Source organism: Agelaius phoeniceus, chromosome 15, assembly GCF_051311805.1.
Source record: "Agelaius phoeniceus isolate bAgePho1 chromosome 15, bAgePho1.hap1, whole genome shotgun sequence".
In the NCBI taxonomy this organism is placed as follows: Eukaryota; Metazoa; Chordata; class Aves; order Passeriformes; family Icteridae; genus Agelaius; species Agelaius phoeniceus.
In genome coordinates this window covers 11,125,358-11,139,961 of record NC_135279.1, presented here as the reverse complement: position 1 = coordinate 11,139,961, position 14,604 = coordinate 11,125,358, and the positions used below count along the sequence as shown (strand labels likewise).

The window sequence follows — 14,604 nt, the reverse complement described above, 5'->3', positions numbered from 1 at the left end:
CAGCCTTGCCTGGCTGGAGCCTATTTAAATGCAGCCTTGCTGAGCTGGAGCCTATTTTAAAATCTCGAGCAGTGGTGCTGCCTGTTGCCTGGAAACCTCCTCCCAGCCTCAGGCACTTTCAGCCCCATCATAGCCATCGGCAGCCTTTATTTATTTCCCATCCAAAATGTCATTCCAGGCTTCTGGTTTGTGTTTTTGTTTGCTTGTTTTTGTTTATTACGTAAAATGAAAAGACACAAAGTGTAACCATCAAACCCGGTGCCTTTCTGTGGGAACAGCCTGCCCGGCTGTCACCGCATTGCAGAGCTGGGAGCTGGCAGCTGGAGCTCTGGGAGGTGCTGGGGAAGATGAGGAGAGTGGGCTGAGAGCCTGAGGAAGCCCCCTGAGCTCAGCTGGTGCCTGCAGTGGGTTCCTGTGCCTTGTGCCAGCCTCTTCCTCCAGGGCAAAGCCAGACCTCATCAGCTCTGGGTCTCTGCCCAGCTCACACGTGTCCCAGGTTCCCCTTCCCTGTTGAGATTGTGCCACCCCATGTGGGATCCACAGCTCAGCATTTGCCTGACTGGAGCAACACAGATTCGCCTTTAAAACACCCTGTGTATCCTGGGGTCTGAGTTGTAGCACCTTTAATACACCCTGTGTATCCTGGGGTCTGAGTTGTAGCACCTTTAATACACCCTGTGTATCCTGGGGTCTGAGTTGTAGCACCTTTAAAACACCCTGTGTATCCTGGGGTCTGAGTTGTAGCACCTTTAATACACCCTGTGTATCCTGGGGTCTGAGTTGCAGCATCTCCCTGTGCTGACAGGTGAATGGAAGAGAGTCCAACTTGGAGATCTCCCTGTCTTAGGGGCCGGTTTTATTTTTAATTCACCTAAACTTTGGCCATCTCAAAACTGTAATTGCTGACATCAGTTACACATGGAAATTTTAAATGATTTCTCTTTCTGCTAAGTTAGTGAGTGTGATTGATCCTGAATGGACAGAATAGGATGGATCACAGGAGCCCAGCTATGATTCAATTGTGTTTTTGTCCAGGGAGTCACTTGGGAGAGCACTGGGCTAAGATAATCTGAAAGTGGGTAAAAAATGCTAAATGGAACAGCCAGAAGGTTTGTGTGTGAGGCATGGAAGTTGTTTCAGCTGTTCACAGGTTGTTCTTGTGATTTAAATGGTTTATTTTACAAGACTGAGAATATTTGTTCTACCAAAGGCAGAGCTAAAGGGGGCTTTGACTCAAGATGCAGTTGAACAAAGGTTTGTGTTTTGTTTAGCAACCTTACTGCAGGCACAGAGGCAAGGTTTATCACATCATTTATTTTCCTCTTGACTTCATTTAAGTTTGACAGGCAGCTTAGGCTCTTCTCAGGGGTGCTCTTGTCTCTCAAGAGCATCCCTCTCTTAGTGCTGGGACATTAAATTCCAATTGTCAGAAACAGACAGAAGAACCAGTGCCAAACCAAGGGCAGACTTTTTTTCCATTCCCATTTTCTGTGGGCTGGTGGTTAAGAAAAACAATCAATTGCCAAAGAAATTGTGAGGGTGAATTAATCACAATTCATTCTCTGAAATCCTGTCTCCTTGCTTTTCCATGGGTGGGTAAGAGCCTGAGGGGCTCCAGGGATGGTGGTCTGGTCTCTGGGTTCAGACATCATTTCTTAGTTGTGCAGAGGGGTGTGCATCTGTTGAAATTCTAAACATTCCTGGTTTTATCCACTAGAAAGAGAAATGACCCTTCTGTCAGCTCCTCTTTGCTGGACTTTATGTCTGCTCTCCTCTTCCTTTCTGTCTAGCACAGGTCACAGAGCCGCCGTCTCCTCGGATTTTGTTGTCTTAGTTCCTAAGCAAAGCCTCTACAGGTGATCAGCTTCTGTGGGGGAGGGAGGGAACAGAAGGGAGAGCAAAGTGCACACGGGGGAGGCAGGAACAGGAACAGCAGAGGAACAGAGCAAAGCTGTGTGCTCACAGATGGCAAAGCAAGAGGGTTCCTTGCCCTGTCTGTGCCAGCGGCACCCCCAGCGCCGAGCGAGCAAACCTCGCTGCTTGTGGCCATGGCAAGGGGGAATGACAAGTACTCAGGGAACATGTACAGTCTGTCTGCTGAATTCACTGCTGGAGGGTTTGAGAAAATAAAATAAAAAAAAGTCCAAGAGAAATGAGTGCTAAAACACACCGTGGTAGGTTTTCCTTTGCTAATCTCTCCCAGCTGCATGTAGTGAAAGCTCACACTGGTGTTTTCTTTACTTTGGAGCCTGGTAGCTTGGTTCTCCCAGCTCCCCACGAAGATCAGTATTTCACACCCTCTCCTGCTGTTGGTGGCTGTTGTGGGGGTTTGTACTGGGGTGTGCCAAACACAGGCCCTTAGGGGCACTGCTGGGCTTTGCAGTGCCCAGGAGGGTGGGTGATCTTGGTCTCATCAGCCTGCTTTGCCATCTCAGTGCAGTTTGCTAATCTGGCTTCTTTTCCCTGGCAGAATGAAGAGAAGAGGAACCTGTCCCTGGGGGGCCATGTGGGCTTCGACAGCCTCCCGGATCAGCTGGTCAGCAAGTCTGTCACACAAGGCTTCAGCTTCAACATCCTCTGTGTGGGTGAGCACTGTCCTTGCAAACAGCCATGGGGGGAGGCTGGGACCAGCATTTATTGAGTGTCCTGCTGTGCCACCAGCCTTGGCAGTGACTTCAGCAAGTCAGAAATGCCAAACTCTTAAAAAACACACTGAGTCAAGGCAGAAGGATTTCTGTAATCAGTGGGTTATTGCTCATCATCTCTGCTGCAATAGCTTTGCAATAGGAGGGAGCAAAGGAAGGCTGTATATAGCAAGTTAAGTGTTTCCATATGCTAGCTGGGGTGGCTGCATGAGCAGCTTTTGCTGGGTATGATGTCTAGGTAGATACAGTCAGATGCACCATGGGTTATGTGAGAGCTGCTGTTGGTAACTTGGTTATTTCTGAGTGTGAGCCTGCACCCCAAATCTGGGCACAAGAGGTTTGTGTCTGAGCTGTGCCTAGTCAGTGCTTTCCAGGTGCCAGCATGGTCATCTCTGTGCTTAGAAAAGGAGGGGGACTGTTCCTTACTGACTTTAAAATAACCTTATTATATCCTTGGCTTTTAATTTTGGTATTGATGTGATCTAGCAAGCAATGCTGACTGGAGTACTAGAGACCAGTTCCTTTCAGTGATGAGATGAGCATCATTTCTTTTTTGGCTGGTTCTTGTATGGTGTATGAGGTCTGAAGTATTGTAACCTGCTAGACCAGCAGAAATACAGCAGCTCCTACAGCTTTCTATAGACTGTGCAGTGAAGGTTATTTCCTCAGATTTTGCCTCTCTTCACCCCCATGACCAGTAGGGCTATGTATAGTGAATAAGGACTTTTTAAATGAAGCTCCTTCTAGGCCAAACCGGAAAATATCAGTCTTGTTTCATTACCAGGAACAGCAGTTCAAAGCCTTTCTGCTCACAAACAGCTTGTCAGCCAAATATTCTGGGACAGAGGTTTTTGTGATGCATCCCAGGTGTCCCTTAATGGCTGCTAAAATTGTCCTCTGCACAGCTTCTCTAGTGCAGAATCCCAGGCAAAGTCAGGGGTCATGGAAAGGAAAACAGTGTGCTTTGCTGTGCTGCTGTGTTTTGTGTGATACTGGGAGGCAGGCCCCAAGTGCTCTGTGCTGTTTGCATTAAACGTGGGAGACCTTCAGGAAGGCAGAGACCTGTGTGTGACACCCGTGTGACAATTACATGTCTGTGCACGAGCCACTCAGGGTGACCTTCCACAGTGTCATTCAGTTCTCTAATTAACGTGCTTTGAAGTGACAAATTCACACTGCAGTGAGCTGCTGGTTTGTCCCCCCCAGGTGAGACTGGCATTGGGAAGTCCACGCTGATGAACACCCTGTTCAACACCACCTTTGAGACGGAGGAAGCCAGCCACTACGAGAGCGCCGTGCGCCTGCGCCCGCGCACCTACGACCTGCAGGAGAGCAACGTGCACCTGAAGCTGACCATCGTGGATGCAGTTGGATTTGGGGATCAGATCAATAAGGACGAAAGGCAGGTCTTGTGCCATCTGCTCGGTGTTTCTGCCTCGTGCTTAGACATCAACTGCCTGCAGTTCCCCTCGCAGCGCTGCAGAAGTGTCTGTGTCTCTGGTAAAGGAGTCGCTGCCTGTAGTGGTTCTGGGGACAAAGGGTAGAGGGTGAACAGCCAGAAAGAGAGGTCACAGGAGGTCTTTCCAGCAGAGATTGCTGTCCTCCAGGAGCGTGAGCTGTTAACCAGCTGTCCTCAGAGCAGGGTCAGGAATTATCTGTTCTGAACTTGTCTCACTTAACTACACAGACATCTTGTTCAAGCCCCAGGTAAAGGCTTTCTGGGATTCCAAGGTGTCTCCTTGTCATGTTGGGTTGCTACAGACAGATGGCTGAACCCTGAAATCTGGGCAGAGTTTGAGATGGGGAAGTAGTCATCTTTCTGTGCTCCACTGTCCTTAGACTTTGCAGTGCAGCCTCAAGAATCTCCAGCAACCTTTGGATTATAAGGTCTGTGTGTAAACCCCACACTTTCCCATTGAAGAACTAAATTGTTTGAGTCTTATAACTTATTTTTAGTGATATCATGGAACATCTAGGAGAATTCCTTCAGCCTTTAGGCAGTCTAGATTTGTGCTGCAGTGGCTGGTTTGCTAATGGGATGGTTTTAGTTACAGGCCAATCGTAGAGTACATTGATACGCAGTTTGAAAACTATTTGCAAGAGGAGCTGAAAATCCGCCGATCTCTGTTCAACTACCATGACACAAGGATCCACGTCTGCCTCTACTTCATCACCCCCACCGGGCACTCACTCAAGTCCTTGGACCTGGTGACAATGAAGAAGCTGGATAGCAAGGTGGGGCCTTGGAGACTACAATCCCTCTTTCTGGAATGCTTTTGTTGGTGCTGATTGTCCTGTGGAAGGTTTTGTTCCTTCTGTGCAGTGCTGGACTCCTTCTTGCATGGCAGCTGATAAAGCTTTGGCCTAGGGTTGCTGAGGTCCTGTGCTTGTTTTCTCACTGATTTTCCTGAAGAATGTCAGGGAAAGCCTGTTTTCCTGTTGGTTGTGTAAATTCCAGAGTGTCCCTCTACTGTAAGAATCTCACCCAGATTAGCTGATATTTATCAGAGCCATCAGCTGCAGCTCCCTTGGGTGTGCTGGTGAGGATGCCTTCCATCTTCAGCAGTTAAATTGTGGAGTCCCCTTTGCTGTCCTGACCTGTCAGCAGGAACAGAGGGGCTGAGAGCCCCCAAAACTGCAGTTGTCCTAAGCTGGTGGTCAGTGCTGAGGAGACAAGGGCTGAGAGAAGCATTGGCTCTGTGTGCTGGTGCACAGGGAGTGTGTGAGCTGTCACTGCTGGCAGTGCCAAGTGATCTGGATAGGAGATCACAGTATCTTCTTAACGTGTAGATGTGGTGAGGAATTCCCAATGTCATAGGAATCCTAAAAGTGGGTGATGAGAGGGTTTACTGGGGTTATTTCTTGGTGCATAAGCTGTTCTGCTTTAGGGGGCAGGGTGTTACCTAACCAAGGGCTTGCTTATGTTCCTGCCGCTGGGAGCAAGTTTCTGACATAGTTTTGGGTGTTCCAGCTGGCTTCCAGGGAGCTGCAGGAGGCTTCAAAGGTCACTAGTGGCAGCAGAATCTCTTCTTTTCTTCTCAATGGTTTCCTGTCTTTCAGAGTATTGTTTTAGCAGCAGGGTGGTTCCTTTGAGGTGGCAGGTGCTGTTCAGCCTGCAGAGGGACAGGCATGGGACCCTGCAGGACCTGGGGATCCCCTGGATTACTGAGGGAGCACTCTCTCCTCTGGCTGTTGTTCACGTGCTGCCCTGTTGGACTTTGCTGCTGGGTTGAGTTCCCCTGTGCAGTCCCTGCTGCCTGCCCTTGCTACCTAGGGCTCATGGCCTGCTTTCCCTTGGCCCCAGTCCAGAGCAGGCACTGGCTTCCTGTTGCAGTGGGCTGTTTGTAGCTTTGGCTGTTACACTGACTTCATCAGGAATCCAAAAACTTTCCCTTAATAAACTTTTGTCTCTTGGTACGGTGCCAGCATTACATATTCCCAGAAAAATTTCTGGAGGAAAGCTTTTGCACTATTCCCCTTGGTGCTGGTCCCACAAAGCATTTCTCTCCTTTCCTTCTCATTCCCTACTTTTCACATCTCCCTGTGGTTGCCTTTAATGTCGTCCTTTGGTAGTACCAAAATAAATCCTTTGTGCTTGTGCACAGATGAAAACTTTGTGCGCAGGCAAACTTTTTATATTTCCAAACTTCCACTTTAATAGCCCTCTCTGGAGCCATTTTACGCCTTTGTTCTCATCTCCCTTCTTGCCACAGCATGAGAACATCCTGGATTTCATGCTGTGGTGGCCTCACACAAGTGGGCACATGGAAATGAATAAGCAAGTGGAGCCCATTGATATTTTCTGGGCATCAGGGATTTATGTTGCATTTCTGCAGTGGTGTCATCCCAGGACATGGGAGCGCTTCCCAGGCACTCCCTGAGGGGTTGTGCAGCGCTGTGCCCCTTTCCCAGATGAACCATTTGTGCTGGGGGCTGCTGTGTGGGCAGGGTGAAGGGGATGTCAGCAGAGCCCAGGCAGTTCTGCCCTGTCAGTGGGAGCAGTGGGTGGTCACTGAGCAGAGGGGATGTGCACTGGCTCATGTCTGCTGCTGTGTGAGCACACTGGTGTGGTTAATTGTTGTGCTGTTGTGTGTCCCAGGATGAGGTGAGAGATGAGAGTTTGACTCCAAGTTCTCAGAAGGCTAATTTATTATTTTATGATATTGTATTAAAAGAAAATTATGTACTAAAACTACACTAAAGAAAGAGAAAGGAGACATCAGAAGGCTAGACAAGAATGAATAATAAAAACTCGTGACAGACTCAGAGAGTCCAACACCTCTGACTGGGATTGGTCATTAAGTTAAAACAATTCACATGGAACCAATCAAAGATGCACCTGTTGGTAAGCAGCCAACCACATTCCAAGCAATCAGATAATTCTTGTTTACATTTCTTTTCTGAGGCTTCTCAGGAGAAAAATCCTGGCCAAGGGATTTTTCATAAAATATCACAGTGACACACCTGAACCTGCTGTTCTTGGGAGCTTTGTGTGGCCCTTGTTTTACAGTTCAAGGATGGAGCTGTGGAGATGGAAGGTACATCAGAGGCAATGCTGTGCTCTGTGCTCTGATCTCAGCCTCTGCAACTGGTTTAGCAGGGAGTTTGTGGGACTGTGGCTCAGTTCCACCTTTGCTTTAGCCCACAAGTGACATGATGTGTGGTCCTGGGCAGGCTTTTGGCTCTCTGTGACAATTTCAATAACCAATCTTGCTTTTAGTGTAAAGTCTACAAAATCCTTTCTGGGTAAAGCTTTGTAAACAAAATCTTCCATTGTACTGTAAGACAATATCTGTTTGGCTGAGCTCATGGCCAGCTGTTATCTGGGGTTTTTAGTTACAGCTAGAGAGCAGAAGCATCTTCACAAGTGGTTGTAGATAAGTGGAATTTGGCTGGCTGGCTGCTAGTGGGAAGCACACAGGGCCTGACAGGTGTAGACTTTCCACTGGGTTTAACCTGGGACAAGAAGGAGATAAATCATTGTGCATTTATATCAGATGAGAAGGTGATTTATTGATTTAAAACCCAGCCCTGTCAGGGGAAATGGTGGTGCAGTGTGTGCAGCCATAAGGGTCCTGGAGCTCACTGCTTGTCCTGGATGGTTTTCAGTCACCATGTGCTGCTTGAGCTGTGGCTGAGTGCCTGCCCTCTGAGAGATGACACATCCTGGGCAGGTGGGGATGCTTCAGGCAGCCTGTGCCTCAGCTCTTTGGCTTCCAAAGTAGGATTTGCCTGTTGGCTTCACTGCAGCTTCCATTCAGGAACAGTTTGGAGATGGGAAAAAATTCAGCTGTGTTTCACATGGCAGAAGTGCCTACAGTCTTATTGCATCAGCAAAATTATTTTCTACCAAATGACAAGTTCCTGTAAGTTTTATTTTTGGAGGTGAGAAGCAACTCTGGTCAGAAAGACTTGAGAAGGAGGTGCATTTTTGTCTGTGTGCATGGGAGCTCCCTGTCCTGTCTGAAGCACAGACTTCCTCTGGTTATAATTCCAGCTCCAGCAAATCCCTCCAGCACATGGCCTGACAGGCAAGGGGACACTGCACCCCTGTCACTCACACTCAGTGGGGACACATGCCAGCAGTCAACTGCATGATCTTATTACTAGATCTTCAAATAGAGAATATTGCTCTTCCACCATAGATATGAGAATGTTGCTCTAGGATTTTGCCTTCAACCCAAGATCAACATTATTTGTGTAAAAAGACTGGACAGAGAACTGTCTTGTAGTTCTGGCATTCCTTCCTTTTATTTGGGTTATAAAACCTGTCCAGGAGAAGAGGTGGCTTTTCTTCTCTAGCCAGATATGTATCAGTTTGTCACTAATCTCTGTGCCACAGGCTTGGCCCTGGTGTGGAGGTGGGGGTGTGGAAGGTGCTGTGGGGAGGGAGGGTCAGACATGCAGTTCAGTTACATCTCATGTCTCACTAGTTTCTTGTTTCCAAACTCTTCCATCCTTTCCCTAAGCTGTGAAGGAATGAACCCATTCTAGACCTAGGACACACTCAAGTGCCATGTTCATGCCTCCCCAGTATTGATGTGGCTGTGGATTATTGAAAACACAACTTGGACAACCCCTTTGTGTTGTGAACTCCGTGTCAGGAGGTGTTCGCTGAGTTGACTTTTCAAAATACAAGAGATCTGGTTGAGGGCACTCCAACCAGCCTTGGTTTGTGATTTGAGTGGTGCTGAGACCACAGTGGTGACCACAGAGCAGAGCCTGTCTCCCCTGCTGCTAGAAAGCTGCTCCAGGCTCTGCACTCCTGCATTGCTGTGAGCAGGGCTGAACTGGGGTCCCTTGCAAAAAGAAGGGGAAGTTGCTTGGTCTGACTGAAAGTGAGCCCTGAGCTGACCCTTTTTCTGTGGGAGGTGGTGAATCCAAGCTTCCTCAGGTCTTAGCAGGTCAGGGACACACCCAGCTGTGGTCATGGCCCTTTTGCCTTTGTAATGAGGACATGGACCTGCTGAGCAGGGGAGTGAGCAGCTGCAGCCTTTTCTGTGGGGGCTCTGCTCCTTGGTGAAAGAGTCCAGGTCAGTGGCTGAGAAAAAGAGGAATTTATTCTCTCAGATACATTTGCAATGAGTAAATGTAGACTATTTTCATTCAAAGTAAATGCTTTTGTGTTTAGTGAGTGCTAAACTACTAAACAGAGACAGAGAGGGGGAGTGGGGAGAACCCAAGATGTGTGGAAAAAACACTGACTTACAAAGAACTTGTGCTGGGAAAGCAAAGCCATTTATTTTAATTGGGCACCCACTGGAGACCAACTGGTTGCTGTGAATTTCAGCTCTGTAGGACAAAAAGCATTGGCTGTAGGGAAATGTTAGATGGCAAATCAGACTTTCCCCTTATTTGTCTAAATTCTTGTGTTTCACTGCTGTGAATTTGGCTGCTGTTCAGACAGATGAGTTCTGCTGTTTGTTTAAGCAGTGGTTTCAGTATCACACGTGGCTTTTCTGGGCACAGCAGCAGTGTCTAGCACAGGTTCCTGTGACAGATCCAGCCTCACTGTAGCTCTCTTAAGCATGAGGCTGTAATGAAGCCCATCACTCCTGATGGATGTGGCTCTGGTTTACTTTTGATCTTGGAGGGTGCTGGGCACAGGGAGGCCTCCTCACTGTGCAGCTGTTGGGTGGCTTTGAAGCCCAGGTGAATGAAGTTGTGTGGGGTATAGTGACTGCTGGCTGATGTGAAACCAAAGCTGAGCAAGAACAGCATGAAAGTAAATAAATGTGGTGTACGGCACCCTGCCCTTTCTCCATATAACCCATGTGGTGCAGCCAAGGTGTGATCCTCACCAAGAGGCTGATGGAGTCCTTGGGGAGGGTCATCAGCTGCTGTCAGAGCATCTGAGGAGTGTCTGCTCTTCCCACTTGAGCATGGGAAGGCTTCACATCAGCTCAATGTGCATTTCACCCTGGTGCTTGTCTTGTAAAACATCCTGTCAGCACAGCCAGCACGGAGGGGTGACAGCTCGGATGTGACAGCTACACTGTGTCTGCCTCAAAACACAGCCAGAGCAGGGCTTTGATTTGCTCCTTGTGTGGTTTATTTGGAGTCCTGTAGCCAAGTGAGTCCTGGAGAACTCTTCCCTCTAGTGTTCAGCAGGGCTGGGCTGCTGCAGCTCCTGTGCAAGCAGACTCCAGGGTGATTTTGGGAGCTGGAGCCAGTGGGGCAGGATCTGGGTCACCCCCGGGTGCTCACTGGGTGTTTGTCCTTCCTTCCTTCCTTCCTTCCTTCCTTCCTTCCTTCCTTCCTTCCTTCCTTCCTTCCTTCCTTCCTTCCTTCCTTCCTTCCTTCCTTCCTTCCTTCCTTCCTTCCTTCCTGCCCTGTGCTCTAGGTGAACATCATCCCCATCATTGCCAAAGCAGACACCATCTCCAAGAGCGAGCTGCACAAGTTCAAGATCAAGATCATGAGCGAGCTGGTCAGCAATGGGGTGCAGATCTACCAGTTCCCCACGGACGACGAGGCCGTGGCTGAGATCAACTCTGTGATGAATGTGGGTAACTCTGCCTCTCCCATCCCTGCACAAAGCCCTGACCAGTTAAATTGCTGCACAAAAACACATCTGAGGGCAAGTTTCATTGGGAATGCCCAGACACTGAATCTGTTGGAAAGCTGAGCTGTGGGTCTCGCAGCTGTTGCATACAGAATTAATTAAAATGTGGCTTGTGTTTAATCTGGGGGCTCTCTGGAGAAACTTAGTTCTAGAATTTATTTTATTGAATTTTTAAAAAATGCTTTCCTCAAAATTAATTCTGTCTGTTCTTGGGCTATATTGTGTTTGAGGAAGAAGGAACTGTGAATAAAATGTGACAGTTAAGATTTACATTAGTCTTGTGACTTAAGGAGGCTGACCAGAAAAAACCCAATTTAAAGTAAAGAAGAAAAATCTTTAATCTCTATTTTGTCTTTTTTGAAATTCAGAGATCAAATTCAGACCTGACTGAAGCACATGCAAAAACACTTTTAAGCTTCTTCTCTCCCAAATCAGAGTGCAGCTATGGCAGTAGAAAAAACTGAAATGTTTCCATGATCATTTTATAAATCAAAAGTAGCTTTTTCATCAAAATGGCCATTTTCCTGCATAGCTGTTTCTGATTAAATGCTTTGTCTTTTCTTTTACCCTTCTCCCTGCCATTTTTTTTAATTCAATCACCAGTTGGTTTCTGGGTGGACTAGGTGCATGTTTTCACTCTAATAGTTCTTTTTTGCTGAAATCATGAAAACCTTGGAGGATTCACTCTTACTTAAATAATTGCAAGCTGTGTGTATTGGGGAGAAAAACAGGAGTCATGCTTGCTTGGCTTTTTTTTTCTTCCCCTTCCTTCCTCCAATGAAAATATATTTGGCCACATATGAATTCCATATGAATTCCACACTTCTGGATCCATTTCTTTTAAAAAGTGAAGGATTTTGTCAGCCTCACCCTACTGAAGCACCCCGTGTCCTGGTTCCTCCCTGTGCCTGCTGCTGTGCAGGCTTGGCGAGCAGTGGGGACATGTTGTACACGTCTGCACATGTCCCTGCCGTGCCCACACACTCTCTGCTGTGCCAGGGCCTGTGTGGGGATGTCCCTGCCTTTCAGCAGGGCAGGGAGTGCCCCACTGCTGAGTGTACAGCCTGGCAGAGGATGGAGTGCAGCACTAATGACCATGCTGTTCCTACAATGTTCCCCAGCTGGTGCAGCCCAGACAGCACTGCTGGTAAGATCTGCTGTGGCCCCTCTCCACCCTCTATAGAATATCCCAGTTTATAACAGAGATTGCTCTGAAATTGGCAGGTTCAGAGAAGGGACTCAGGGAAGCAGCTGCTCTGCCTGGTGTGGGGGAGCTAAGGGTCAGGCTGATCTCTGGGGGTTACCCCATGCACTGAGTCCCTGCCCCTGGCTCTGTTTCAGGCTCATCTGCCCTTTGCTGTGGTCGGCAGCACGGAGGAGGTGAAGGTTGGGAACAAGTTGGTGCGAGCTCGGCAGTACCCCTGGGGAGTGGTGCAAGGTGAGGGGCCAAGCCCACCCCAAACCCTCCCAGCTCTGCATGAAGGTGCCCTGTGACAAGCAGTGCAGGCACATCCCCTGCAGCCCTTGTGGGTTGGCCAGTCCTTCCTTTGAGTTGCCATCCTACAGCAGGTGGGAAGGGGTCAGCAGGAATCCCTGCCTCCAGGGGTTGTGTTGTGCCCTGAGCAGGACAGCAGGTTCCTCAGGATGAGAGTATCTGGAGCCAATCATGTGTGCCTTGTGTTCCCCCATCACACCTGCAGTTTGCTGACCTGTCCCTTCCCTTTGTCAGTGGAGAATGAGAGTCACTGTGACTTTGTGAAGCTGAGGGAGATGCTGATCCGGGTGAACATGGAGGACCTGCGGGAGCAGACCCACACCCGCCACTACGAGCTCTACCGCAGGTGCAAGCTGGAGGAGATGGGCTTCAAGGACACAGATCCAGACAGCCAGCCCTTCAGGTGAGTGGCCTTCACATCTAGCAGCAGTTTAGAGTGAGGGTTTGGTACTGACAGCCCAAAGAAATGGGAAGTTTGTAGGTAAATCTACAGTACCAGGCTGGGAAATGCCAGCGCTGGGTTTGAGCTTTGCAGCTGATTTGGATGTTCCCTTCCCTGCCTGTTTTTCCAACAGCACAGACAGGCATGCATTTCCCCATCACTAACTCATCAGCATCCAGAGAGTCTGGATTTCATTTGCTTTCTTCCCCAGCCTCCAAGAAACATACGAGACCAAAAGGAAAGAGTTCTTGGGTGAGCTCCAGAGGAAAGAGGAAGAAATGAGACAAATGTTTGTTAACAAAGTCAAGGAGACAGAGGCAGAGCTGAAGGAGAAGGAGAGAGAGGTGGGTGTGCCAGAAATTTGCAAGGAACCCAAACTGCAGCCAGCAGGGAATCTGGGTCTGGGCAATGCATGAATCCTGGAAAGCACATTCCAGCAAAGCTCACCAGCCAAAGCACAAACACATCACTGGTGTAGGTGCCTCAGAAACTTGTCCTGTGCCACGTGGAAATGCAGCTGCTGCCTGGGGAGTGAAAGCCAGTGGCAGGACGTTTAGGTGAGCATCCCTGTCACAGAGACTTGCCTCTTGTGGCTCACTGGACAGCAGAGTAAAGAGGGCAGCTGGGCTGGGGTCCCCAGTCAGAGTGAGTCCAGTGGAGTCCCCAGTGTGAGGCCTCAGGAAGCAGCTGTGACTGGGGAGGAATTAAATGGGCCATCCTCAGAACTAGTGAGGAACAAAAGATCCTGCAATGTCCCCAGCCCCTGTGCAGAGCCAAAATCCCCTGTGCTCATCTCCAGGGCCCATGCTGCCTCTGGTTTGCTGTGTGGTGTCAGGCAGAGCTGAATTTATTGTGTCTTCCCTGCTTTTGGTGGCCCTGGGGGCTGTGTTCTGCCAGCAGATTAGTCCCTGTGGTGGGGTTTGTGTGGGAGGTGTGGCAGGGCTCCCGGGGCAGGGAACACAGCCAAAACCAGCTGAATGCCATGCTCAGAGGCTCTGTCTCCTGCCAGCTGCATGAGAAGTTTGAGCACTTAAAAAGGATACACCAGGAAGAGAAAAGGAAGGTGGAGGAGAAGAGGAAGGAGCTGGAGGAAGAGATGAACGCCTTCAACAGGCGGAAAGTGGCAGTGGAAACCTTGCAGTCCCAATCCTTGCAGGCTACCTCACAGCAGCCACTGAAGAAGGACAAAGACAAGAAAAAGTAAGTGTCTGAACTGGAGTCTTCCTCCTCTGCCACTGGAAAGCTGGGAGTCTGCTCACATGCTTTAATGTTTGGTCAGTTGTTTAAACATCATACAGAGAAAAGGGGATTTTGGAATCCTAACTCCCATCCTTCTGATTCTTTGCTTAAAGCAGAGGAAAGATGAGCCCCTCCTGTGCCCAAGCACTGCCCAGAAAAGCCTGGGCAGCTGGAGGTGGGAGGGATTTGCAATTTGAGGCCATTCTTTGATAGATTATGGGCTCATGGGGTTCGTTCTTCCCTCTGTGACAGCCAGCTCAGGTTGTGAAATGGGGCTCCAGGGCACAGTACTGATCACAAGAAAATTCTTTTCCCCTAAAGGCAGAGTTCTTATCTTAGCTTGCTGCACATTAATTGACATTACTAAAGCCAGCAGGAACAGGGGTATGTAAATACTGCTGTTCCAGCCACCTGATTGTGTAGTGATAGGCCAGGAATGGGACAAACAGGTTTAAAGAGAAAAGATATTGGGGGGTTATCCTGCTTCCAATTCAAGCCAGTCTCTAAGGAACACTGGCTAGGAGCCAAAATGGAGCACTGTCATGCAAACTGGTCATTCTGCTATTGCAGCATTTTTTGTTACTTCCCCTTGCATGAAGGAGCTCAAGAGTCAGAACTGCATTCTGTCAAACCCAGAGCAGGCTGGTAGCAAAGCTCTCTGAGCCTCTTAATGATGGCAAGAAAACAAGACCATGAAGAGTAGCAACACCCGAGTTCG

At 48.7% G+C, this 14,604-nt stretch overlaps 1 protein-coding gene across 3 annotated transcripts in view; it reads left to right on the top strand.

The window, feature by feature from the left end:
* SEPTIN8 (septin 8) overlaps window positions 1–14,604 on the top strand; it is a 35,319-nt gene that overhangs the window by 14,145 nt on the left and 6,570 nt on the right. For 2 of the 3 annotated variants that reach the window (XM_054642822.2, XM_054642824.2), the window contains exons 2-9: window positions 2,471–2,585; window positions 3,852–4,047; window positions 4,694–4,880; window positions 10,489–10,650; window positions 12,052–12,148; window positions 12,440–12,608; window positions 12,859–12,991; window positions 13,657–13,847. In XM_054642822.2, the coding sequence (XP_054498797.1) occupies window positions 2,471–2,585; window positions 3,852–4,047; window positions 4,694–4,880; window positions 10,489–10,650; window positions 12,052–12,148; window positions 12,440–12,608; window positions 12,859–12,991; window positions 13,657–13,847 (1,250 nt within the window). Of the gene's footprint in view, window positions 1–2,470; window positions 2,586–3,851; window positions 4,048–4,693; window positions 4,881–10,488; window positions 10,651–12,051; window positions 12,149–12,439; window positions 12,609–12,858; window positions 12,992–13,656; window positions 13,854–14,604 lie in introns of those variants that run through there. The other variant, XM_054642825.2, reaches the window with a different exon arrangement.